The sequence below is a fragment of the Perna viridis genome, chromosome 6 (assembly GCF_037379345.1).
Source record: "Perna viridis isolate PV_CMFRI_1.1 ecotype Kerala chromosome 6, ASM3737934v1, whole genome shotgun sequence".
NCBI lineage: Eukaryota > Metazoa > Mollusca > Bivalvia > Mytilida > Mytilidae > Perna > Perna viridis.
Window position 1 is genome coordinate 10522485 of NC_142450.1, and position 27239 is coordinate 10549723.

The following is a 27239-nucleotide window of genomic DNA, read 5'->3' on the forward strand; positions in this document are numbered from 1 at the left end:
TTGAACTTAGACTCTAACAAGAACAAATTAACGTTATATATATTTGATATAAAATGATGTAATTTGATTACTATGTGTTGTATAATTAAAAAAAAATAATAAAATAAAAAGACTTGTACCATTCTCGCATAAACAATGAAATAGTTTTATTTATTACATGTACTCCTCTTTTTTTTCGTCATGAATTTTTTGATTCAGCGTTTGCAGATTTCAATCCATCTGCTATTTATGATAATGTTAAACTGAAGTTTTCATTTAGGTTTCTACCTGTCAAGTTTACCGCGGGAAACTTGGCTTCCTTAAAGTAATTACTTTTTAATAAATGTTAATAAATTATACTGTAAATTCTCATTAAGAAATCATTTACTGACAAGCCCAATATATTTGTAGAACTTAAATAACTGCATGTTCCATCAGTTTTAAACGAACAATACCATGCTCATGATCGTACATGGAAATTAGTACAAATTAGCCGAAAGTTGAACATATGTTAAAAATGAATGCTTAAGGTGGTGATGTGACATTGATGAGAGGAATGCCATGAAAATGCAGAGAATGGTCAAATCGTATTGTAAAACAAGTACTATCTTTTAAAAAAGAGAGCCGACACAGTAAAATTTTGTTCTTTTACTAATATTTTTCTACATTTCATTCACTGAAATAACACATGCCACGCAATTTCAATTTCCCATACAGGTTTTTCTCGAACGCCACGGAGTTATCAGTATTTGGCCAATCGGGAAACAGAATTGCGATTAGGTGACTTGCGTTTCCATAGAGGATCATCTTTAAGGTCAAAGGGTAAAAAGCGAAGCAATACCGAAGCGAAAGACAGGTGTTAATTTTCTCCGATTACGAAAAAAAAAAAAGATAACAATTGCATTTTAATTTTCGTTTCTAACAAATTAAGTTGATTTCGTAAGCTTGGTTGACCAAACAGGTGTGATATTTTCTGTTAGACATATGATGGTACGAGAACACAATTAATTTCCCTTGGTTTTCATTGTATACGAATATAGTTCCAACTTTTGTAGTAGGTACCTTCCACATTTTTTCATATTTTTACTGGAAACTTATTTGCTGAAGTTTTGCCTCAAATTGGTAGAAAATAGGTTAAAATTACATGGGATTTTTTTTTCATTAATCAATTCTGACTAAAAGTTGTGATTTGGTTCAGTGGAAGAAAGTTAAAATTTAGGACTTTTAACTCAGTTCATTTGTCATGTTTACCCCATCTCCGAATTATATGTATTAATTTCAGAAAATGATGGTAAAATTTTCTACAATTTATATATAAAATCCTGTTTGTACATATCTTTAGGCCAGAGAAGTTTTATTCAGTTTGCGCCGGTGGAATTTTTTTAATCTTCTCAAATGTGTATATTGAAATGCACTTAAAAATTAATTGCGGTCTCGTGCCTGATAGCTACTTCAGGTGACCACCTTCCGAATTGAAGAACGTAGTAAAAGGGCAGATAATCCAACGGTAAATATCGACTAAATCTGCTGATTCTGCGGGGTCGTGCTTCATGTGGATACTTAAATTGTTACTTATTTCTTATACGCACTAGACAAGGTAAGTTAGTTGTTTCTATTATATTTTATTTATAGTTTATAAGTATTACTTATAATTGTAAACGGTTGACAATCTTTAAATATTTTAAAATTATGATTTTGTGGTAAAAGTGTTTGCCGCATTCATCATGCTTCTTAGCAAATGAAAAATGAAGTAGTGAACGGCACCCATTGGCACTTTTTTTCTGAAGCGACGAAATTGAGTTTTATAGTTAAGAATGATTGAGTTTAAGCGTTATTTTATTGCAATTTACATAAATTTGTCATTTTTACAATTATTCATGATATCAGTTATCTCCCTTTGATAAAGTCTTGTTCATATATAATACACATAACTCAACTTATTTTAAATTGCAATATAAGATATATATATTTGCACTGAATATTCAGTACAAACATTTTACTATTTGTGTGTTAGTACTTTATGTAGATTTTCAAACTCATCATTAAAGAAGGGGGTGGTAACCAAAGCTAAGTTTTAATTATCTGTCCATCCTATATGAAAGTTTGATATTGAAAACAAAATCTTACTTGGATGCTTGTTAAGATGTACTTTGTTGTAGTAACCTAACTATAAGGAAAGTTGTATTTTATTAATTCAGCAGGATCGTAAGAATGAAACGTTCATATTCTGTGATTTTACAGAAAATGGCTAGAAGTGGTCTTATTAAAAGATTTTGGATGGAATTTCCAAAAGGTGATGATGCTACTGCAGCATTAATGTACAGATTTATCTTTGGTGAATATTTTGGAGTTCTCCAAGATAAAATATAGCTGAGGAACTTCATGATGCCTGCACATATCCAGGAGACTGTAATTGCCGTAATTGTGGGAAGAAGGCAAGCATAATTGCTGCTGTTGACGATGATTTTTTAATTTAGATTTTGTAGAGACATCATCAAATGAGTCTTCATCAGAAAACAGTCAGCTGATTGATGTCATAGGGTTTTCATCTGGTGATGATACCCTATCTGATTCTGATACAAAGTTACTTTTAAAACATTCAGAAAATGATTTTGAAAATCAACTGTTGTCAGAATCAGAGTACGCCAATGACCATGCAGGTGAATCAGTCAGTGCAAGTTTCATTGATTCAGATGAAACACAACCTCCAATTTGTTTTCGAACCAGTTTCTATGACTCAATGATTCTTTCACAGACTGATTCTCCTTTGCCTTCACCTGAATCAGAATGTACATTTGGCAGTGATGATGAAACTCAGCCTCCTATTGGCTATGAGGTTAGTTGCAGAGACACTGCTCTAAATTTACAATCTGATTCCAGTGATGAATTAGAATTTCACCTTCCTCCATTGATTATTCCTGAAGATAGTAATGAGCAAAGTGATAGAGATTCTTCACCTCATAATATCTTCAGCTATATCAAGCGTAGAAAGCGAAACCAGTAAATTTATCTTTAAATATTAATGCTTACTATATTGAGAATAAGTTTTATTATCTCCCTTTCTTACTATTTTGAGAAAAAGAGTTTTATTTTCTCCCTTTCTTACAATAACTTAATAAAAAATTTTTAGTTATATATTAACAGTCTGATTCTAGTAAGGAATAAGAATTTCACATCAAAACTTCTGATTATTCTAATTTTTTTTTTAAGCCCGCCATAATTGAAATGGATTTTTATTCAACATGTTACATGTACATGTATGTTTATGTCTCCATATGTATATAGCAATTACTGTAATAAGAAGTATAGTGTAAATTTTATTTTTTATTTGAACATAAAGTCTCTTTGGTATTGTATGGTATTATGTAAGAACCAATGAAGAATAATACGACTATAAAGTGTCATCATTAATTGGATCCAAAACAAAATATTAGTGTGTGATAAAGGTGAAATAGCTAGCTTTGCAAAGCCTTAACTGTATATCATTAAATCAATCTCTAAAAATCACACTGCTTATCATATTATCTAAAACATGAAATAGTTATAATAACGTTTGTCCCAACAGTTCAGGGTTTTAAGGACTTTTCACATCTTCAGTGGTATGAAGCTTCACGTTGTGGAGATGCTTTGTTACTGCATGAATACTGTAGCACCTATATGTAACATTGTTTTTAAGGAGGATTGTAAATATTTTGATGAGTACATGAACATTGTATATACACATTGATAAATATGTGATTATCCAATATGTATTGATAAAGTCTTCTTTTATCAACACATTAATAAGCATGATGATAAAGCGAAAGAATTGCATGTGGTTTTGTTTACAAGTTATAACTTGTTGATGTCAAAGTAGCTATCCTTTAAATTTACATCACTTCATTTCATGAAAATGATAGAGTATGTAAGAAATAAGATTGATTATTACATACATTTATTATAAAACAAATATCAGCTTGGTCGTTGTGCTTTAAAATTGCCTTTATTTTCATACTGTTTATTAATATTAACTCTCTATGTCTGTGTTGCTTTTTAACACAAAATTGCTTATGTTTTGTTGTCTTGTGATGTAAATATTATATGCTTTGAATGCTTTTTATGCATCTAATGATTATTTCATATTTTCCTGTTGTTGTGGTATAATTATATTTTATGTTACTTGCTTTGAAAATGTTATGCGACCAAAACATTTAATCATATTATCAATTGCAGGTTGTCTACTGGAATACCAAAAAAAAAAAATGAAAAAGAACATAGCAAATTAGAAAAATACGATATGACTATTGAAGAGTTGAAGGAAGATTTGGAAGAAGGAATTTTAAAATTATTGTAAATATGAGTTTGTTAATTAATTTATAATTGATTAGTGTGTTTGCTGTAAATCAGAATAGAAAATGTTTATCTTACTTGGCTGCATGTAGGGTACATATTTGAATATTTGTTTATATTTTTTATTTGATGTAGATATATTTTTATGGCAAAATTATAGAACAAAAATAGAAATTATTGCAAAAAGATAAATAAATGCAATCACACACCAACAAACACACACACACATATATATGTATGTGTATATCTTATCATGATGGAAAAATGTTAAGTTAGATATAACTTGTTTGTACTTTGTGTCAGGAGTTAAACACAGACTATAAGATATAAGACCCTTGTTGAATACTGAATTAATATGCACCTTAATTTATAAAAGTTCATTTGCATTTCCATTTAATATTTTTTGTGTATTTTCAGAGCCTGAATTTGAAATGGACTATAATTTGCTGAACTGTATTTTAACTTGAATTTTAAACTGGAGTTATGCCTCTTTGACAATATTTCCAAGTTGACATTTCTGAAGTCACTGCTGTGGACCTATATTTAGACATTAGAGTTTCTTTTTATTTATACTGTCCAATGGGCTGGAGAAGTTGTAGGTGAAGGTCATAAATTGAATTAAACAGAGAAAGAGGATTTCCGAGTAGATTGTTTTTTTCCTTAAGTCCGTACATATGAAAAAAACACGTGTTTAGAAATGGGTGAAGTAATAAAGTAGTTTATCCTCACATATTAAGGGACACTCTTTCATTGTCATGCAATATTCGAAATGTACCAAAGCCTTAATTAAGCGAGGAGTGACTAAATATAGAACTATAAACGGATTTGTCGCGAGAATATCCGGAGAGCAGTTGCATAATGACCGGACCACCTACACGTACTCAAAAATGGAGAAGGCGCCGATATTGCTGAACGAAAAAGGCTTTAAAGGGTTTCTGGATAAGTATGATACTTTCATGCTTGACTGTGATGGGACTCTATGGGGAGCAGATCATTTGACCGAAATTCCTGGAATTGACAAGGCAATTGAGCTACTTAACAAACTTGGTAAAAGGTTAATTTTTGTGACAAATAACAGTATCCATTCAAACTACAACTATAAGTTAAAATTTCAAAAGTATGGATTTGATTCCGCCGAGGATAACATTTTCGGTGTTGCTTATGCTACGGCGGTGTACTTAAAAGATATCGCCAAAATTGGCGATGGACTCGTATACTTGGTCGGCAGCCCAGGTATGGCTACGGAGTTCACGAAAGCTGGCATCAACTTCTTTGGAAGTGGTCCCGATTTCGATAAACCGTCATGTGATCCTGCAGATTTATTAGCGATGGAATTCAGGGAAAGTGTAAAAGCAGTGGTAGTCGGTTATGATGAACATTTTCACTACAATAAGCTATACAAAGCAGCCAGTTATATTCAGGATACGAACTGTCTTTACATTGCTTCAAACGATGTGGAAATAAGTTTTCCTCTTGGGGCCAACAGAATGCAACCTGTTACAGGAACTTTAGTGAAAGCCGTCTCAATGGCGGCAAAGAAGGAACCAGTAGTTGTAGGAAAACCCCATTCTCTCTTTTTGGATTGTGTCATGAAGAAGCATCCAGAAATCGTGAAAGACAGAACTATATTTGTCGGAGATAGCTTGAAGGCTGACATTGCTTTTGGTACGAATGTTGGTATCGACTCGCTTTTTGTACTTACCGGCACCCACAATCTTGACAATTTGAACACTGGGCAGTTTTCAGAGCCAACTTATATACTCAATTCGCTTGCAGATATTGTTAATTTATATGATAAATAGATTTTGATTATTTGCCATTTGCGTCATATCATTAAAACATATTTTTCCAATGAGTACCAACAACTTTGAAACTTCACAATGGGGCACCTGCTGACATAAACATGCATAATACGAGGAAACACCCCCTAAACAGAATCAAATCAAAGTTCACCCAACGTTTTGGATCCGCTCTAATAATATGGCTTTTGCTCAGTGGCTATGGAAATTATTTTTGGTATTACTATTCCAATAGTCTTGAAAAGTCATACCCTGTGCTAAAACACGGAAAAACATTTACCGTTCTAGACTAGTAATAAAAATGTTCTAGACAGTTGTCCCTTTGCTGAATATATATTTTCTCCAAATATGGTAACTGTAAGTGTCGATCTAGTTTCATTTTCTTTACCAGAATTTCCGATGTAGAACGTATTTGAAAACCGAAGACCGATCTGTATTTCATTGTATACTTCTGGGTACTCAAAACGCTGTATATATAGGTATAATACCACTATTAAGGGGAACCAGTCGCCTGCACATACCAGAAAGTAGTCCGTAAAAAAACAAAAAAGTTCCTAGGATGCCTTGTGTATTTTTTTTATGATTTAACCAGTATATGCAAACTGGGTATCATCTGAAAGCTTATCATGTCAGGCACACACTGAATACAACAGTTTTGTTTCTGATGTAGAGAATAATTTGTTAGAGGCCAGATCTTAAGCCCATTGATTTGTCAAATTTCCAAAAGGAAAGTAGTATTTTTAGTACCCGTCTACTTTCACTTCACCGTTCTTTCTTAGAAGCCATTAAAGGTATGCTGCAAATTTTATGAGTGAGTCTTTAAAGAGTCCCCTCTATGATAAAACCTGTTAAAGTTCATTTTAACAAACTTTAAAAAAGATTGGGACCTTGAAAATTGCTTAATTCAACATAGAAAGTAATGGGACTTTTAATAGTGGTTTTACACCTATAACAATGCAAAATCTTCTAGTTTATGTTTTTTCTTAATACGTTTATCATGTAGAAATAGTTATTTGTCATTTTTATCAGTATTGTTTACACAGAAAGATTGTTGCTCTTAACACTGAACTCAACGCTCTCTAAATGACAAATCTCTTGCTTTTGAAAGGTAGACTAGAACACATTCTCGTGAAATCACGGGGTTACATGACGAGACTTACATACCCCATACATAAATGCTCAACAAGAGCGGCGATGAAAATATAATTTCTCCTAAAATAGATGCTTAATCCTATAATAAATGGCACTTCTCTAGAAAACTACTGTGCTCAATGTGTGATCCTGTTCTTAAATATTATTTCAAATTAGCGACCCTTCTAACCGACAGATCAAGCAAAAGTTACCTATACAAAAAATGTAGTACTGGACACACTCGTGTACATGTGTATTCATACAAAAATATCGGAAGAAGCCGCCTCTGAGAAGTCAGTGAGATGACATAACTTTTCAAACTCATCCACATGCACATTTCAAATTACGTGTATATGCTTACTATAGAGTTTAAGCTACATGTATATCTGCGGAATGCAAAAACGCAAATAATGTACATAGCTAAGCCTATAGGCCGATCATTCCGGTGTGAAAATAACTCGTTGAGTGGGTACGGCAAGGTATGCCCATATTATACATAAACTTGAAATGATGGATAATTAACGGTAGAGACAAATATAAATACAATCAGCAGCATGTAGGTATAATAGTCCATGGCCTAAAGTGTAAACCGTGCACCCCCACTCATCAACTTCGTGTTGATTTTCAGGCACGATTTTACTTCTCATAACCGAATCAATTTGTCGCCAAAGAATATTCTTAAATTCTTTTTCAGTGTTAGACTATATTTGTGTTCCACTTTTACACCCAAACCAAGATTTTTTTGTGACTCAATTGTTCGAGATTCTAAATATCCCATGGACAGTAGGTCCAAAGAAACTAAATACTTGCAGTATTATCATGTAACCCAATGTCACAGCTTTACAATGGTGCCAAGAAAGTTGCAGAATCATTTAGAGTTTTGGAGTAAAATGAAAAAAATGTACCCCTACCCCACCGAAAAATTCTTCTGATTACTTGCTGCAATTTTCGTAGACAAAATTTATCACAAAATACAAAAAAAAAACAGGATTTTCGATTTCCCCTAAAAAGTCGCAAAAATTCGACTTCAAGTTATATTGGTCAAATAAAACGTCTCAGATTTGGTATCATTCAATAGATATTTATTTTTCTACACAAATAAACCATGAAAAACTAGTTTTCAAGAAACAGTTTAAAAAAATGTTTCCTAGAAAACTGGTCAGCGTATCAAACAAAAATTTTCATTCACAGCATACATACACTGTAAAACTCATATTTTAGGCATTCATTAATAAGATAATGATGTGTCCAACATACATTTAGTATATGATCAATAAATTATTCAGGCGCTTAGATTTTTCTTTTTGGAATTACATTTATTATAAAATCGTAAAAACGGAAATTTTCAGAATTTCTTCTATATAACCCGTTATTGTCATTTTTACAGAATATACCGTAGTGTAAACAATCGTTTGTGTGATACAGTACATTTATATAGTGTCCAAGCTTACAAATAATCCCAAGTAATAAATATTTGAACTTTTTCAAATAAGTTAGGTGAAAAATTGCCCCCCCCCTCTTACACATGAAAAAAAACTTAAACATGGACCATATTGTTAATTTTTAGCAGATAATCGATGTAAAAAAAGACATGTTGGGTACTAGTGTTTTGATAACTGACGTATTCAACACATTTGCTGATATTTGCTCAGGCGCGTATTTTTCAGTTTTAAAAGTGACAATAATGAGTTCATAAAAATGGGGAATTTTCGGAATTTCATATGTTCTTCCATTTCACCTGTAATGTGCATTTTTTTCAAGTACCCTACTTCAAACAAACTTTTTTATATTCAAACCCATTTACCTAGCATCTTGGCTTCCTAATGAACCAGGGCAATTACTGCATAATTTAACGTATTCCAAGCCATTTAGGCAAATGAATGGTATACCTACCCACTAAAATCCTCCCCAATATGAAAGAAAATGGTCGTTTATAACATACACAAACTGTACAAAATGTCTGTCTGGCATTAATTATGGAGATCTTCAACTGAGACCAGTTTACTCTAAATTTTATGGCATGTATATTCCATTCTATTGTTAATTGTATAATTGTTTTCTTTTGAATTAATTACTTATCAAGACCGTCAACATTCATTTTATTTGATTCTTTGTTGTTGTTCATTTCTTTTACAGTCGATTGAAAATATACATTGCTTACACTGAAGTTAAGTTAAGGTGGTAGACCTATGTAAGGGGTACAACTCTTAAAAGTCATTGAAACGTTTGTATTCAGCATTTTTCACCCATCTAATGTAAGCATCAGAGTAATTTGGATTTATTTCATTCTGTTTTAAGTGAAAGCTTGATATGCTTTAGTGAAATGGAATATGATACAAACATATACCTGATTTCAAGAGTTATGTCCCTTACCTCAGGTCTACCACCTTAACTATGCATACGGGACTTGTAATTGTTTATAAAAGTTTGAATTAATCAGTTCAATCATTTTGTTCTAAAAAGAAATGTTTGAATTAAAAAATTCAAGCATTTATTATATTATTAGGACTTCATAATTAAAAGAAACGCAACTTTTGTAGCTTTTATCATTGATGAATTTTCCGCCGATGACCCGGAGAGTTATGTTCTTATTATCCGATTGAAAAGAACTCAATTCATTTGCGCGACATTTTTTAAACAATTTTAAAGAATACATTAGCCCGAATCTTGTTTCGTTAAAGCAGTTATGTTTCTGGAAATTTTTTTCCTAAAGCTCGATTTGTTTTAATTGGCCTAACTGTAATGATTGGCCTCTTTTTCTAGAACCGAGTTCTTATGTTGACAATGGACTTATAAAGCAAGTAGAAGTATTTAGAGCAAAAATGTCGAAAATGTATTTTCAACGAGTTTGTAAATTAATTCTAGTACATTATCAATGTCTAATGCTATAAAAAAAACTGTATTTGCAATGAAAGAAGGGTTTCCTTTTGCAGATTTTAAGCAAACTGGCAGACAATTAACGCTGTTTGGAAGGTTCATTCAACCTATGCCAACATTTTGAAAAAAAAATATAAATAAAGGTAAAAAAGTATGTTGGCGTAGGTTGATTATTGTGTAATCATATTTGTCTTGTATAAGCAATGTGACTAATTATTTGTAATTGCTTTACCTGTCAAATTATAATTATGTATCAAATTTATTTCAGCTTGTAATTATTTTAGATGCTGTTTTTTGTATGATTTTGGTGATTTTTTGTTGTTGTTGATTAACTTTTATTTTATTTTGGTAAATTTTGTACATTTACTTCCATTTTATTTTGGTACCAATTTTATTTGTACATGTACAATAGTTTGTAATGATTGTGTTGAAAGTTTGTTGCATATCCATTTTAAGGCTCCATATATTTCGGCGTAGTGAGTAGTAGTGAGTTCACCATTCTTTCAAGTTGCTGAGTCGGTTGTCTATTTCAATGTACTTGCGTTTTCTGAGTACACGCTTACCACCTGCTGCATACTGTATGAGTCGTATTTCTGTTGCTGCTTGTTGTTGTTTGAGTAGAGTAATCAGGTCGTATACATTTAGATGCGGATGTCTAACATGGTTCTTCAGCTTGTGATGCCAGCCCTCTAGATGCTCTAGATGCTGCTCGTCGTACCACTTTGTTGATGTCATCGTTGTTCTTGTAGTGGGTCTGAAGTCCGATATCTTGCGCTTTCCTCCAAATGCACTGAGTATAATGCAAAAAGCAGCCTTTGCCTGTAATACCTGGAAATACTCAAATGTGGGTAGTTTTTCAACAACTTGTTGGCTCTCATCATTCCATTCTGGATTGCGTAACTTAACAACCTCCTGCTCATATATAGTTGGAACTGGTGTGGTCTCCTCTCTGCAGCGTTTCTTGATTTGTTACATAACCTCATCAACTTTAAGTTGGATTTTTTCATCTTTGTAGTTGTGTCTATCTGGTAGTTTAACTAGCCTGTTTGTCAAGAGTGTTTAGTGTTGCAGTACAGTTGGGCGTAGTACATATCCAATAACATCTGTTGCCCCGTCGTGTCTTTACTCGGAACTTGTAACCATTGTGGAATAAATTCTGGTTACCTACAAAGCGAATATCTAACTGAGCATTTGCCATAATTGTTACTAGTGAATTATGAGTGAAATTGGAAGAACATGTCTCTTTATACCTACTCAGGGTTGGTATACTCACCATCATTTTGACATTTCGAGATAGGCTTGGCAAACTCAGTTTAATTATCAAACAAAGTGAACATCATTCAAAGTGTCTTGCTAACACATTAAGATGGCTTGATATGTTTATATTTTATTTCATTTCTTCATTAACTTATCAAACTTTATTCATATATTTATTTTTTAAAGTCTCTGATTTAACAAAATTTTTTTATATTTTAATTAAAATTCACGCTTGCAATAAAATGATTTTTTCTATTTTTTTATGACTGAAAATTACCTGTATTTAAGCCATAAATTATGGCTTAATTGTTAAATAAACACCTATTGTATTTTGTTTGTATATTCCTTGAATATGATATTTTAAAATGTTGACATAGGTTGAAGACACCGTTTGGAATTAGCATTACTTCTGGTCACAAGTCGTAAGAAAATGCTTCAAGGTCTTTTGTTTATCTTATTTTTGTTATCTATGACAGTGTATATTGCAATTACTACTCTTCATTGTTTATAAGTTGAATCCTATGAAGAAGTTGTAACATTGGTGGTCCAAACGAGCGAAAATACGGGGACAAAAGAAACATGAATACAAAAGAATACAATAGACGAAGATTTAACTGCACAACAAAATAAATACAAAGTACACAAAGAAGAGCACGAACCTCATAAAACTGATACATGTAAGTATAGATTGTATTAATTAGCAGTCTTTGAAAGAGTCATGCAAACTCTCTAATACATATATGTTATACACCCCAAAATGCTACAGATTTGTATTTTTGTAATTCAATTGTTTTTTTGGTCTATATGATGAAATATATAATAATTCAATCTAATCTGTCTGCTTTTAGGAGATAGTTCACATTAAAAATTCAATAGTTTCTACATTTATTATGTTTCATTGTCATTGACAGAGTTATCTCCCTTAATTGTGAATTCTATGTACATTCTTTATATTTTATATCTCCTATGAACAGGAGTTATATATAATAAGCCATATGTTAATTTCTGTTTACTATAACATTATTTTAAATGAAAAGAAAATATAAAAAAAATACATGTGGTTTTCTAGTCATAAATCATATTTTGCATGAATCTTAAATAGGGCACTATTTAAATAATAAAAATACCAATATACATTTATTTTACAAATATTTGAATTCAAATTCAATGGATGCCCATATGTCATTGCTAATCTTATCATAGTAAACAGTAAATTTTATTTATTGAAAATAACCAAAACAAAAAAAAAAATAAATAAAATAAAAAAACAAAAACAACACAAGACAAACAAACAAAGAAACATACATGAACATATAAACATACAATAAAGGTAACAAAATAGAAGAAAAAACATATTGGGATAGTTAATCCTGACTTAAGTGGCTTTTGAAAATAAAAAGTAAATAAAAAAATTAAAATAAAAAATTACATAAGGCACACATTCTTTAAAAATGTGTAAAATAGAGAAATTCCAAGGCTTAATATGATAATCATCGGGCTTTTTTTCCTAAGATATCTGGCAAAGTTATTCTGTCAACTGTCATGTCATCCTGCTGTTGCAATGTGCACAGTAAGGCACCAAGACGGGAAAGACATGTGCATGAAATGATAAAAAGAAAAGAGTAGGGTGAGGCTAAACACGTTACGTTGATGGATAGCATAAACTACAATGTTCTAAACGAGAGTAGCGAACAAAAATTATGGACAAATGTATTGGAATTTATAGGGCTTATATATAGGAAATGCAATTTCCAGTCAAAATTATAGGGATTATAGGTGATTGTCAGATACTAAGGGATCTAATATTAAATAAAGGGCCACTGGAAGGCGAAAAACTAATAGTTGCAAATTCAAATAATTCGTTCAATATATAGAGGGAAAATCCGGAATAATGGTATTTACAATGCTTTATATTTAGAGAGTCTCACTCGAAGTCTACACTATGGATTTTGCTGGATTTAACTTAAACACTATGTTATGGTACTAAACAACTGTGCAAGATAAAAACAAAATCATCGATCCGTTCTGAAATTATCACACACAACTTTTCAGAGGGTATCATATAACACCTTGCAAATCATGTTGGGGTAAAAACACAATTTTTTAATCCTTAGTGACACAAGAAAAATAATATAAGTAGGACTTGGCCAATTGAGAAACAGTTGTACACATAAAAAATGCAATATGTATGTAACCGTTGTCGGAAATAAATCACCAATATGGAAAATATATTCAACATTTAGTTTAATTTAAACAAAGGTAAACTACTATAAAATCGGTTTGTCATTGAGTTGACACTTATATCAGATAAGTGACTCCTGTAAAGAGCCCCAAAATGTAATCTGGCAATTGGTCCTGATGAATATTTTCCTTAAATATAAGTATCATCATATTCATTCATTGTCTAGATTCAACGTATTCTGTTATTGAAATTTTGACTTCAAACAAACACCACTTAGAAAGAAGAAATGACTCGGTTAAAATCAAAATTACTTTTCGACTTTGTTGAATAGCATTGATGATGTTATCCTGGAATAAAGTCCCGATGATGAATACACAGCCGAAATCCATATTGAGTTTCTAGTTTCTCTACTGCTTCTTTTACAAATAAACGGTCTTCATCTGCATACGGAACAAAAGCATCGAACCGGAAGTCAGTGTCATCCATTTGCCTTTGGTAACCTCCCCTGTAATGACATTTTGCTATGTAGTACCAATATCGAAGTTTCCAACGATTCTTGTAAAGAATAGCTGCTACTGTCATTGTCATGAAGGTTACTATTGCACAACATAAACTCACAATCAGGGTAGTATATGAAGCACAGTTTTCATTCAAAACCGTTTCATCAATAGTATTAAACGGTTTATTTTGACTTTTGTATAATTCAAAGTTTGTACAAGTTTTGTGATTTCTAGCCGCCATATTAATAGTCACATTATGTGTTATGATTGTATTTAATAAGTTTATACCTCTTTGTGAAATAAACAAAATCTCGTTATCTGACAGGTCTAATTATTCAAGCATTCTCATATGACGAAGAGATAAAGTAAAATCCGAAAGTTTGTTTTTGTTTAGATAAAGTTAGTGTAAAGCTTTAAGATTCCAGAATATATTTTGATGAAGGCGAGAAATGAAGTTCGAGGACAAGATAAGAATTTTGAGCTGCGTTTGGGTGGCAAATAAAACGGTTACGTAACTTTCATTTTTAAAAATATCATTGATTCCAATAAGGTTGTTATCTAAATTAAGAATTTGGAGAGAAATCATATCATTAAACACGTAATGAGATATGAACGAGCAATGGTTATTTGACAGATCAAAAAGTTAGAGCTTTGAAACGTCGGTCCAACGATTCTGTAAAAATCATTAAAACTTAAAATTAAGGATAGTAAAGAATTTGAGCTGAAAATAGTCCATTCTAATGAATGTCCCAAATGAGAATTGTTCATGAAAACATGTTTTGCCTTCGGTGGAAGAGCCATAAAGTTAAATGTAGGCTCATCTCCGTCTTGTTTACTGGGACTTATACAAGTAATTGGAATGATTTTATTTTTGTCGAGTTCTAAGAGATGTCGAGGCCAGCATGGCCCAAAACATGCATCCTTGTTAGTTGGTGAATCATTATTCCCGACGTTACGACCTCGATTCAACTCACAGTTTATATTCCTGTTGAAGGTTTCACAAAATGGAAATCCAGAGTGTTCGAAGGATACAAGATCGCCATTTGTATTACTTATATCTATGTATATAAGGTTAGTTAGGTCTAATTTATTACTGTAATTGTATCTATTCCGGACAAATCGGTTATTACGAAGACTTAATTTGGCTAAACCCTTTGGCAAGAAATGAAGGATTCCTGTTTGGGCTCCAGCAATGTTGTTTCGCTTTCTAAATGTAATTCTACAAGAGAAGTAAAGAACAAATCCTTCATATCATCACAAAAAAGAGTAATAGATATACCTAATTCACAATGCAGCGAGTTTGCCCTCAGCACCTTGATATTTGTTTTGTTTAGATCCTTCGTTACATTATTCAATCCACACATTCCTTAGTGACGATTATTTGAAATATCAAGATAAGTTAATTAGTAAATTATTGATATTGCTTTACTGTAAATATACACTAATGAACATTGTTCATAATCGTCTAGTTTCCAACTATATGAAGACGACAAATCGAGCCATTCAATATGTCGCAACTTTCCTCAATTGATACTAAACGCAAAGCATGATACCCACCATGTAGTTTTAATGATGTCAAGTTTTTCAGACGAGAGAATCCACTACCAAATGAAACATTTGCAGCCGCAACTAATGACAAATATCTCAGATTACTCACGCTATCTAAAGCGTCATCCAAAATGTTAAACGTATCCCAAGTTATTACATTATCTGAAACATCGAGGACTTGCAATGAAATGAGACCCGTAAATGATCCTCTTTGATAAACATCATGTCGTAGCGGTAGAATGTTTGAAGATATATTCAATGTATGCAAATTAGATAGGTATGGAAAAATGATCCTGGTATGGTTTGATGATATGTTTTGTAGCTCATTAGCAGGAAGATCAATATGCAATGACTTGTTTAAAAATCGAGGAGACAAGAAATTATTTTTAGCTTGAAAATCTGTGAATTCGAACGTCGATCAAAAAGAAAATAATCCATGGATTACGACTAGAAAAGAACATAAACACACACACAATGTTTTGCTGTAGGTTTTTTTTGTATAAAACAGTTATCTAGAAATAAAGAAAACACTTTATGCTACCTGGTAAACGGAACAGGAAGTATAAATGTACCCCTAACAATAGACTGTGGAACATTGAATCATACTCAAACGAGGTCTTAAAGCAATAAACAAAGCTTGAAACATGTAATAAAATAGACTAACTTGTTGCCATTTTAAGTCTGTAATAATCTGTTTAAAAAAATAACAGGTCCCTCAGTCTTAAACAGGAATATACTGCTTCCTCCACCAAAATAATTTAAACGCGGCAAAATAATATATCAACTGTTCAATGTCTGTGTACATTTTTACGACCACGTATGAGAACTCCTCTAGCAAACTTAACTAAACAGTCACCACTTTAATATAACATATAATTGTTATGAATGGCACTTAATCTACTTTTCCCGATAAAACAGAACTTTTCATAAATATTATAAAATTGCGGAAAATGAGATTATATTAAGCGTGCTTCATTTCCACCCTTATTTTAATGAATATTTAATACTTTTATTACAAAGTCACATGCGGTTTCTTATCAGGTTTGCTCTCAACATGATTTATGACTTTGCAAAAACAGATGAGAACTGTTTGAGAGGTTTGGAAAATATTTTTTTTTATACTAGCTATTACCAATAATCGAAATAAACAAAAAAAGTAAAAAAATGCAGATAACAGTACCATTTTATGACCATTATAGAAAAACAACGTGTCGGTTTTGAAAACAATGTGTCGATTTTGAAGCTGTGTCTTTAACTGCAAAAGTAATTGACCATGTGCTAAACGAGACTTAATAACACTTGTTCATAAAACATATTTAAAGATATGCAACTGATCTATCATTCCGTAAGTTATTCCAACTGGAATAAAAAAAACCTTATATTTGAGTGTTCTTAGTGAGTTTAGCTGTTAGGAAAGATTTCCATTTAAATTCCTTGTTGTTGTACTAATGTACAATGAAGTCACAATTATTTTTATTTGTAAAGCTTGTTCTAATGTCTATGCAATGTAAAGACTACCTCCACAAAAAGAATATGAGAAGGCAAATGAAAACAAAATTAACTATAGAAACCCATTTCTGCTAATGATATTGGTATTTATTTAATTTATACGTTACTGACTGAAATATAATGCTTTTGCATTAATTGACATACAGTCTTATTCCACAGCCTAGTTTAATACTTGGCATTCTTACAAACTTTTGTAACAGCGAATCAATAACAATTGGTACGGTCATAGTCATCAAATGCGTTTATTTCTGTTACATTAAACCTTGACCGGATTTCGCTAGCGAGTCCGAGTATATCCGAACAGAAGTAACCAGATGGCATATGATTAAGCTGGCACTAAATGATTAATTTGTTACATCCCCATTTTATGTTTTAGTAGAAAACTCCACGGTCAAAATAGTTGGACCAGAAAAAAAAGAAGCAAGATTTTTTTTACATCATAAACTTTGAAATAAATTTGTTTCAACAGAGTCAAAATCTTTTAAAGTCTAATCTCATGAATTGGGCAAACAGGATTTGAACTCCTCGCAAAACATCTAGATCAATATCACTTGAAGAAAAACCCAGGTATGGTATAACTGTATTTTCAATTACTTCACAGAGAGAACGTGTTGCTATTAATACAAATGACCAAATATGTCATCCATACATACTCTTAGAAAGACAAAGGGTTACAGGGAAATCTGTGTCAAATGAAATAAAAGGATCAAATTCAATATACACTTTTTTACTAACTGTTTGGTAGTCGATGATAATGCTCAATATATAATTCTTGTGTTCCACCCAAGCCATGCCTTGCGGACGTGAATCTTGAGCATGCTCACCAACTTACCACAAAGGGTCGGTCTATATTGTCGTCTAAAGGATAAAGACAAACCCATGTTTGTACTTCGTAAATTTTTACTTCCATATCTATGTAAAACGGTCACTGCTTATGCATTATGATGAACATCTTACTCACTAAACATAAAGGTTGCAAGAACATTCGCTAGTTCTATTGTGCAAAAAGAACTTTGTTGTATTAGGACTTAGAAAAGTTTGATCACAGAAATGAACACAACAATCCACTTTCTATCAAAACCAAGCAATTGCAACCAAGCATAATTCCCTCATTCCAACTGTTCTTCGACAATATCCAACATTTCTGGATAAACTGGTACGTTCCTATTGTAAATAGGTAAAAATCTTAGCCAAAAGGAACACATATTCGTCAAATAATTCTTACTCCAATAAATCGAACTAGGAAAGAAAGGAAAGACTGGTTTCTTCTACATAGGAAAAAGGAAGCATATTTTGATGCAAGTTTTAAGAAACAAAAACGTAAAAAGGAATAGGAATACATTTATATTTATTTTTTCTGTTGCTCATTTGCTTTTGTTACTTTGTATGTATGATTTTAGTTACTTAATGTTCTTTGTTGTGTATGTTCGTTTTCCTTTCCAGTCTTTGTCCCTGGATTACATTCTTTTGAACCGCGCTCCATAAATTGGAATTATAACTTTAAAGTTTCTTATGGATGCCGTCGAGGACTACACAAGAAAATGGATAAAACAAGAACAAGAAGACATTGATTCTGTGTTAGAGTGGTTAAAGGCCGCGAAGTCCTTAATTTTGAAACGAATGAAGGTTTTAAGTAGGTCAATGAGCGTCAATACTACATCAGTTTTCAAGGACCCTGATGTAGCAAAAACATTGTCTACTATACATGACAAATATGTTGTCGTACCAGCAGACAAAGCCCAAAACAACATTGTTTTTGTCTGCAAAACGCTTTACATCCAATGTTTATTATCAGAGGTAGACGTAGAAAATAATAGCAGTGATAAGACCTATACTGCTACCACGCTCTTCAAAGAAGAAATTGTGGAAAGCATAAATCTGTTCTCTTTTTTCCGTCTATGTACTGGATTTCTAAACTCCACAAGAATCCATACAAACAACGTTACATAGTTGGATCTGCAAAATGTACCACCAAACGTCTTTCAAAACTTTTAACTTCTATACTCACAGCTGTCAAAGAGGGTTTGCAGTCCTACCACAGCACTTGTTACTCCCGTAGTGGTATTAATTAAATGTGGATCCTAAATATTCGAAAGATCGAAAGATCTTTTGGAGACAATCAGTTCAAGAATATTATCTGAATATAATAGCATTAAAACCTATGATTTTTCAACACTGTATACTTCTATTCCACATACTCAGTTAAAATCCCGACTTAATAACATTATACATCGTTGTTTTCCCAAAAAAGATGGTACACCTAGATACAGATATACAGTTCTTGGTAGAAATTCCTCATACTTTGTAAGAAATAATTCCAAATCATCTTCCAAATATACAGAAGTCGATGTTTACAAAATGCAGGAATTTTTAATTGACAACATATTTGTCCAGTTTGGTGGACGAATTTTTCAACAAACTGTAAGAATTCCAATGGGAACAAATTGTGCTCCTCTACTTGCTGACCTATTCCTTCACTCTTATTAGGCTGACTTTATAGCTGATTTGATCAGAAAGAAAGAATATCGTTTAGCTAGATCATTTCATCTCAGTTTCCGCTATATAGATGACGTATTATCTTTAAACAATCCTAATTTTGGGGATTTGATACATCGCATCTACCCTAAAAAACTTGAGATAAAGGATACTACAGTCATTGTGAAGTAAGCCTGATGTCTGGACCTGCACTTAGAAATCAATGGTAATGGAAAACTATTGACCAAACTTTACGACAAACGTGATGACTGTTCATTCCAAATTGTCAACTTCCCTTTCATTGGGCCAATATCCATTCAGCACCTGTGTATGGAGTGTTCATATCACAACTCATACGTTATGCCAGAGCTTGCCGAGACTACGCAGACTTTTTGTATGGCGCTAGAATTCTAACAAATAGGCTTCTGGAGCTACAATGTTGCTACAAGATTGAAGTCATCACTACAAATGTGTTATGGCCGTCATCATGAACTCGTGGATCGTTACGGTGTATCCATCTGCGCCATGAAAACTGATTTGTTCAACGTGTCATGAATTTCCTTTCCTCGTTTGTCGACCCCGGACTTGACTTTTTATGAGCAACTCGGCGGGTGTTTCTAGAAAAGCAGAGGACGCTTACCCTACCGGTGCACCTGGTCCATGCTCCCAGTTTTTAGTGGAGTCCGAGTTGCTCATTTGCTTTTGTTACTTTGTATGTATGATTTTAGTTACTTTATGTTCTTTGTTGTGTATATCTGTTTTCCATGTCTGGTCTTTGTCCCTGGATTACATTCTTTTGATTAAGGCTATAACTTTGATTTACCTGATTACTCTTGTCAGCATTAGCTATTCAGATGATGCTCCAATTTCAAAATTATCATCTACCTATGCAAAGCAATTGAAATCCAGGATACCTTACAACCTGTCTTTTAGCCTTAATTTCATCAAAACTTAAACTGATACAGTACAAATACATTTGAATTTTCGCCGTGTTTCAAGTGTGAAAGTTTGGTCAATCGTTATAGAAAACAACACTTTTTTTTGACAACTATACATACTGTAAGAAGTAATAAAATAACTTCAACTGTCAATTTTATTTTAAAAAAATACTTGATAATTAATTTGTTGTTACAAGAAAGATATAAAGAAAATAATTTGACCATACTGCAAAAAATCAAGGCTAACAAAATTAAAACGAAAAAAAAGCATAAAGACAACAGCAATATATTAACAAAAATAAATGTATATGCGGAAAAAACTAAGAAACTTTGACCCATTGATTTATTCGACTTAGTTGGTTAAAAGTGGTACAGTTGGTTTGTTGAAGCTGGTTTATATCTCCGTATGCAATGTTTGTTATTGTTTTTTTTATCTGTCTCCAACGACCGTAGTTTTGACTTTTGCTTGTCCTGCAATCTCAGCCCACCACAATACTTTCGTTTTTAAAACAAGTTCAGATGACTGGTACATCAAGGTACCAATTGGTTGGTATGTCATGAGTATCATTGAAGTTTTGATGCAGCTGTAACTGTAAATATAATCAATGTAACTCTTAAATTATGTATTTATATTGTAGGCCCTTTTGACATGACTGAGCACGCGGAAGAACTATACTTTACATTAATATATAATTGCGTTCATAGTTTTGTTTTCGATTTAAATCAGCTGAACCTAAATTTCGCCCTTTGATGACGATCTTGCGAGTGTATTGTTTTAAAATCAATATTTTTGTGTGTAAAAAACATCACAAATTATTTAACTAAGTAAAATATGAAATATGTATTTCACTCACAAATGATGATCATATAACAGTAACAAATATATTCGGGTCACTTAAGCAGGAATAAGGGTCGTGTAGCCTCACAGTTTGTCAAAACCAGCAGTAGTTATATTGATATTTTAAGAGAAAAAAAATAGAAAGTATGTTAGCCTCGTGGTAAAACTATACACAGATTTATGCAAATATCATTTAGTTCATGTTCTACAAAATAGTACTATTTAAAAAATACCCCCGAGATTATGTCACATGTTCATAGGTTTTCGAGGAATAAATTGAATTGCCTATGATACATCCAAACAGCTGTGCTTACCATTTTTTATAAATGAAGCAGATCATAAGCACAAACATTGTTTTTTCAAACTTAACGAATTCGAATAACATATTGTTGGTAAGTATTCTGATTTTTTTTAAATTGTTAAATATGAAAATATCATTTTATTCATATCAAATTTCGATTGTGAAAGAAAGTTGACAATGTAACGAAAGAATATGCTATAAACGATTATCGACGTCAATATGAAGCAGATTTCAATGTGTTTTTCCCGTTTACTATCATCTCATTTGACCTCTAAACATTCGTACCACTTATGCAAACAACAGGAACGAAATTCGGAATAATCCTTTTGTTTACCCTACCGGTGCACTCCGTCCATGCTCCCAGTTTTTAGTGGAGTCCGAATTGCTTATTTGCTTTTGTATGTATGATTATAGTTACTTTATGTTCTTTGTTATGAATATCTGTTTTCCATGTCTGGTCTTTGTCCATGGATTAAATTCTTTTGATTACCGATATAACCTTGGTTTCCTTGAATACTTTTATCAGCGTTAGCTATTTAGGTGATGCTCCAATTTCATAATGATCATCTACCTATGCAAAGCAATTGAAATCCAGGATACCTTACAACCTGTCCTTTATCCCAAATTTCATCTCGAAGAAAAAAAAAGAATAAAAATCAACGTCACTACAAACGCGACAATTTTTATCTCTCGAATTTCAACTATCTCTACCAACGTATAAAATAGCAACTTTTAAAGCGTATGGAATCATACTCCTTGCTTTAAATTATAACAGTTATACCGACATTTAAGATAGAGCTCTGCTACTTTCACATGAACTAATGAGACAAAGTTGTCCAAAGATTAAAGTAGGTCCAAACATTAAAGATACAAAGAAAAATATGATATCTTAATGTTGTGGATTCATTCATTTCTATGAAAAATGAAAATTGTCTAAATTTGTGTTGACCTCAATTTTACCCTTTTTATGCTCTAAACCATTTGCTTTTGCATTGGATTTTCTATTGAAGTGGATAATAATACTTTATCAAAAGTGCAGTAAAATTGACGTTAGCTAACTAAACAGCAAACAGCTTAAGTAATCATGAATAAAGTATAATTGAGTATTTAAATCTAGCTGTATATTGCATCACCTTTAAAATTTATCTCTCTTTGACTGGATTTATGTAGATGTTTAGTATAGAGAGTACACCAATGATAATTAAATACGAATGCGTAAGACGTTCGTTCATGTTTCGTATATACAAGTACTAAGGATTAACTGTACTTTACTTATTCATATTCATATACTTATACATATTCTCTATTCATTTTTTGTACAAATACTCAAATTGAATATAATTAGTTAAGTAATTAAGTAGCAGTTTTTCTAAAATTCAGACAGGAGGTGATCCTTGCATGTCAAAAACCCACCGAATGCATTTTTATTTCTTGTTAAGAAACCATTGTAGATCACATAACCAGTCTTAATTTTTCATTTGGGGTTGCGCTTTTGAGAGATTTTAGATTTTTTTTAGTGATTGTAAATGAAATTAGCACTTTGGAAGAGTTATCGGTCTTGATGTGGTTTGATTTGGTTGATTTTAGTGGGAGATTAAAGTGTAGTTTTCTCAAGTACAGATATGAGTACAGAAAGGACTATTGTTACATAAATATATAGCATATGAAGACAAACAAAAAAAAAAAACAAAAAAAAAAAAACAAAAAACAAAAAAAAAAGCATCATCTGATCCATAGGCAGTGTCTGCATTTGATATGGACTGGTACTCAATGCAATTACTGGAAAAAAAATGATGATTTGTTTTAGATGTAAAGATTGGTAATTCTGTCAATATCAATGAACGTCATCTTTATAAGGAGGTATAAAGTTTACCTAGTTGCTGCCCCTTTTAATCAAGGGTATTGAAAAAAAATCAAGGTTTAAACACGTTTATGTGAATGGAACATTTCCACTTGATTCAAATCCGAACGAAACAATGAGGCTAGTGATCCAACAGTGAGTCCATCGTAACCATATATTTTTTTGTATATTAAACATTGTCCTTAGCCGCGAAACATACACATTTGTATATGGACAAAATAATGAGCTTTAGGACTCTTTGCTTAAATTGCTTAACAACAATGTCCTGAGCTTCATATTCGAGGCATAGTTTACTATTATCAAAATCTAGATTTTAAAACGAAAAAAATAGTCCAGTACAAGCGATTCCCTAAGTACAAACATTTTGTATACGTTTTATTCCGAAAAAAAAATATCAAAAGAGTAAATTTGAATTGAACATTTATTTTTTAGAACCATGAGTATTTCATCTTTGATAGTGTTATCATTGTTAATTGTATCATCCAATGCAAACTTCGACTTGGAAAGTAAGTAAAATAATGGCACACGTTTAAATATTAACAGAAAACAAAGTATCAATTATTTTTTTAAGAATTCTTATTAAATAGCCATAAAATATCATATAACATTAAAAGTTTAAACAAATAATATTAGAACAAAAACTCTGGTAGAACAAACAATGCTAATGCACTAATAATGTCAGAGTAAATGAAACAAAGTTCAGTAGACATAGCAAATCGTTAAAATAATAAAAAAAAATATAGAACATAATATGAAATACAATAAACATGAAACTTTCAGTCTGGTAAATCAGGTAATTCACAATATGCTACGTATTTTAAAAACAAGTAAATGTAAAAAGTAACAGCTGTTAATTATAATATTGTTAATGTTGATTCTGCGTTACAGTTTTAGGCGATTGTAATATTGTAAAATAAACTGGATTATTTTTTTAATTTCCAGGTTGTTTCCGAGTACCAGGACCTGGAATATGCTACAAGGAAACAAACACGAGAGAAACAAAGTATCGGTATTCAATAGATTTAGGGAAATGTGTTGCTTTCTTGAGAGCTCCATGTGCTGGAGAAGATAATAGAAATGTGTTTGACGACGAAGATACATGTTTTAAAACATGCGGTCATATTGACAACCTGAAGTGACTGAGTTAACCATTATTCATTTTGTAACTTGTTAAATAATACTCTTTTATTGTGATCAAGATTTTCATTGTGAATCTAAATATTTCAATCACAACGAGAAAGTTCCATCGTGGTCCGTTCATTGTACAATTTATGTGCCTCGAAGTAAAGTTACCACAACAAGAAGTGTAATCAAGAGAACCAAGGTTATAGCGGTAATCAAAAGAATGCAACCCAGGGACAAAGACTAGACATGGAAAACAGACATACACAACAAAGAACATAAAGTAACAAAAATCATAAATACAAAGTAACAAAAGCAAATGAGCAACTCGGACTCCACTAAAAATTAGGAGCATGGTCCAGGTGTACCGTTCATGATGACGACCATAAAACTTCTGTAATGATGACTTCAATCTTGCCATAACCCTGTTCCAGAAGCCTATTTGTTGCAGTTCTAGCGCGATGCAAAAAGTCTATGTAGTCTCGGCAAGCTCTGGCATAACGTATGTGTTGTGATATGAACACTCCATACGCAGGTGCTGAATGGATGTTGCCACAGATGAAAGAAAAGTTGACAATTCTGAATGATACGTCATCACGTTTGCAATGTATCAAATCACCGAAATTAAGATTGTTTAAAGATAATACATCATCTATGTAGTCATCAATCACGAGGTTCTGCAATAGCCTTTTATAATTGAAAATTTTGGATGCAATGGGTGAAGTATAGGAATATGAAATAATTGGTATGGATTTGTCTTTGAAATATGGGGAAATTTTGTTGGTGACGTTTTTGTGATGGTGGATGTTAGCCAAATTAATTGCATCTATACCTTTGTTGAAAAACGGTAGTGGAAGAAATGATCGTTTTTCTTCATCTTGACTTTTCATACAAACTGGTTTAAGAGTCTGTGGAAAGCAATATCCAAAATGATGGCAACAAGTCTGTATAATGATGACATGGGGTCAGAAACAGGAGTGTCAAGACTTGTTTTGTATAGGGAGTGTAGTAGAGTGAGAGGTATAGAATAAAGTTTGGTTCTAATGTGATGAAGTCAAAGAGGTTTTTGTATGAAAGGAAGGAGACCATCTACGGAGACATGATGTAACGTATGTGGCGTATAGTGGCGATGGTCATGACTCCTTTCCCGTCTTGGATTTTTGTCAAATAAATTCACCACATTTATGCTATTGTTATATTGGCTGGAAAGGTTTACTATACTTTTGATGTTGTCATTGCATCCGTAAGATATTGCAGTACCTAGTCTGCGTATCCAGTACTACTCTCTTTCCATACGATAGTTTTTACTTAGAACGGGACGGTTCGTAAATTTCCATTTATTGTTTTTTTGTCTACGGTAATAGTAAAAGCAATCAATCACTTACACTTTTATTCAAAGCATTGTACTCTAACAACGAACATAACACATACATAATGAGAAGTTTATCCAATATTTTCTCTGAAACCTTGTTGTAAACGAAGTCTGTGTTCTATTTAATCTTCGTATCAAAACGCTGTCCTTTATTAAGAGTAATCAAGGGAACCAAGGTTATAGCGGTAATCAAAAGAATATAATCCAGGGACAAAGACCAGACATGGAAAACAGACACACACAACAAAGAACATAAAGTAACTAAAATCATACGTACAAAGTAACAAAAGTAAATGAGCAACTCGGACTCCACTAAAAATTAGGAGCATGGTCCAGATGCACCGGTAGGGTAAGCGACCTCTGCTTTTCTAGAAACACCCGCCGAGTTGCTAATAAAAAGTCAAGTCCGGGGTAGACAAACGGGGATAGGTATGACCCGTTGAATAAATCAGTTTCCATGATGCTGATGGATACATCATAACGATCCACGAGTTCATGATGACGACCATAAAACTTCTGTAGTGATGACTTCAATCTTGTAGCAACATAACCCTGTTCCTGAAGCCTATTTGTTAGAGTTCTAGCGCGATACAAAGTTTCGGCAAGCTCTGGCATAACGTATGAGTTGTGATATGAACACTCCATACGCAGAAGCCGAAGGGATGTTGCCACAGATGAAAGGAAAGTTGACAATTCTGAATGAAAAGTCATCACGTTTGTCGTAAAGTTTGGTCAATAGTTTTCCTTTACCATCGATTTCTAAGTGTAGGTCAAGATATGAGACTGACTTCACAGGTTCTGTAGTATCCTTTATCTCAAGTTCTTTTGGGTACATGCGATGTATCAAATCCCGGAAATTAGGATTGTGTAAAGATAATACGTCATCTATATAGCGGAAACTGAGATTGAAGGATCTAGCCAAACGATATTCTTTCTTTCTGATCAAGTCAGCTATAAAGTCAGCCTCATAAGAGTGAAGAAATAGGTCAGCAAGTAAAGGAGCACAATTTGTTCCCATTGGAATGTCGACCGTTTGTTGAAAAACACGTCCACCACACTGGACAAATATGTTGTCGATTAAAAATTCCTGTAAACATTTTCCCCTGTATCTGTATATTTGGAAGATGATTGGGAATTATTTCTTACAAAGTATGAGGAATCTCTACCAAGAACTATATATTTGTATCTAGGTGTACCATCTTTTTTGAAAAAAAAAAAACG

General features: G+C 32.4%; 1 protein-coding gene, 1 long non-coding RNA gene and 1 pseudogene across 6 annotated transcripts; 2 read left to right on the forward strand and 1 right to left on the reverse strand.

Annotated features, from left to right (window-relative positions):
- Positions 1–933: 933 nt before the first annotated feature.
- LOC148613607 (phosphoglycolate phosphatase-like) lies at positions 934–6125 on the forward strand. Of its 5 annotated transcripts, none has more exons than XM_088587050.1 (4): positions 934–1033; positions 1427–1576; positions 4192–4308; positions 4726–6125. In XM_088587050.1, exon 4 carries the CDS (start codon positions 5064–5066, stop codon positions 6108–6110), a length of 1047 nt encoding a protein of 348 aa, XP_088443176.1. In that variant the 5' UTR covers positions 934–1033; positions 1427–1576; positions 4192–4308; positions 4726–5063; the 3' UTR covers positions 6111–6125. The 5 variants fall into 5 exon arrangements, with proteins under 5 accessions (XP_088443176.1, XP_088443177.1, XP_088443179.1 ...); XM_088587051.1 differs by having other exon boundaries at positions 943–969; XM_088587053.1 differs by adding an exon at positions 2221–2272 and having other exon boundaries at positions 944–1576.
- A 7545-nt stretch (positions 6126–13670) lies between these two features.
- LOC148613608 (toll-like receptor 4) lies at positions 13671–17338 on the reverse strand (annotated as a pseudogene).
- A 4355-nt stretch (positions 17339–21693) lies between these two features.
- Positions 21694–24663, forward strand: LOC148613609 (uncharacterized). The gene is made up of 3 exons (XR_015923145.1): positions 21694–21754; positions 23957–24030; positions 24467–24663. It is a non-coding gene; the product is annotated as an uncharacterized LOC148613609 (long non-coding RNA).
- The last annotated feature ends 2576 nt before the right edge of the window (positions 24664–27239 follow it).

What these genes read in the sequence shown, in the direction of transcription:
- LOC148613607 (XM_088587050.1), top strand. Translation starts at nt 5,064, where the DNA reads ATGCAATATTCGAAATGTACCAAAGCCTTAATTAAGCGAGGAGTGACT.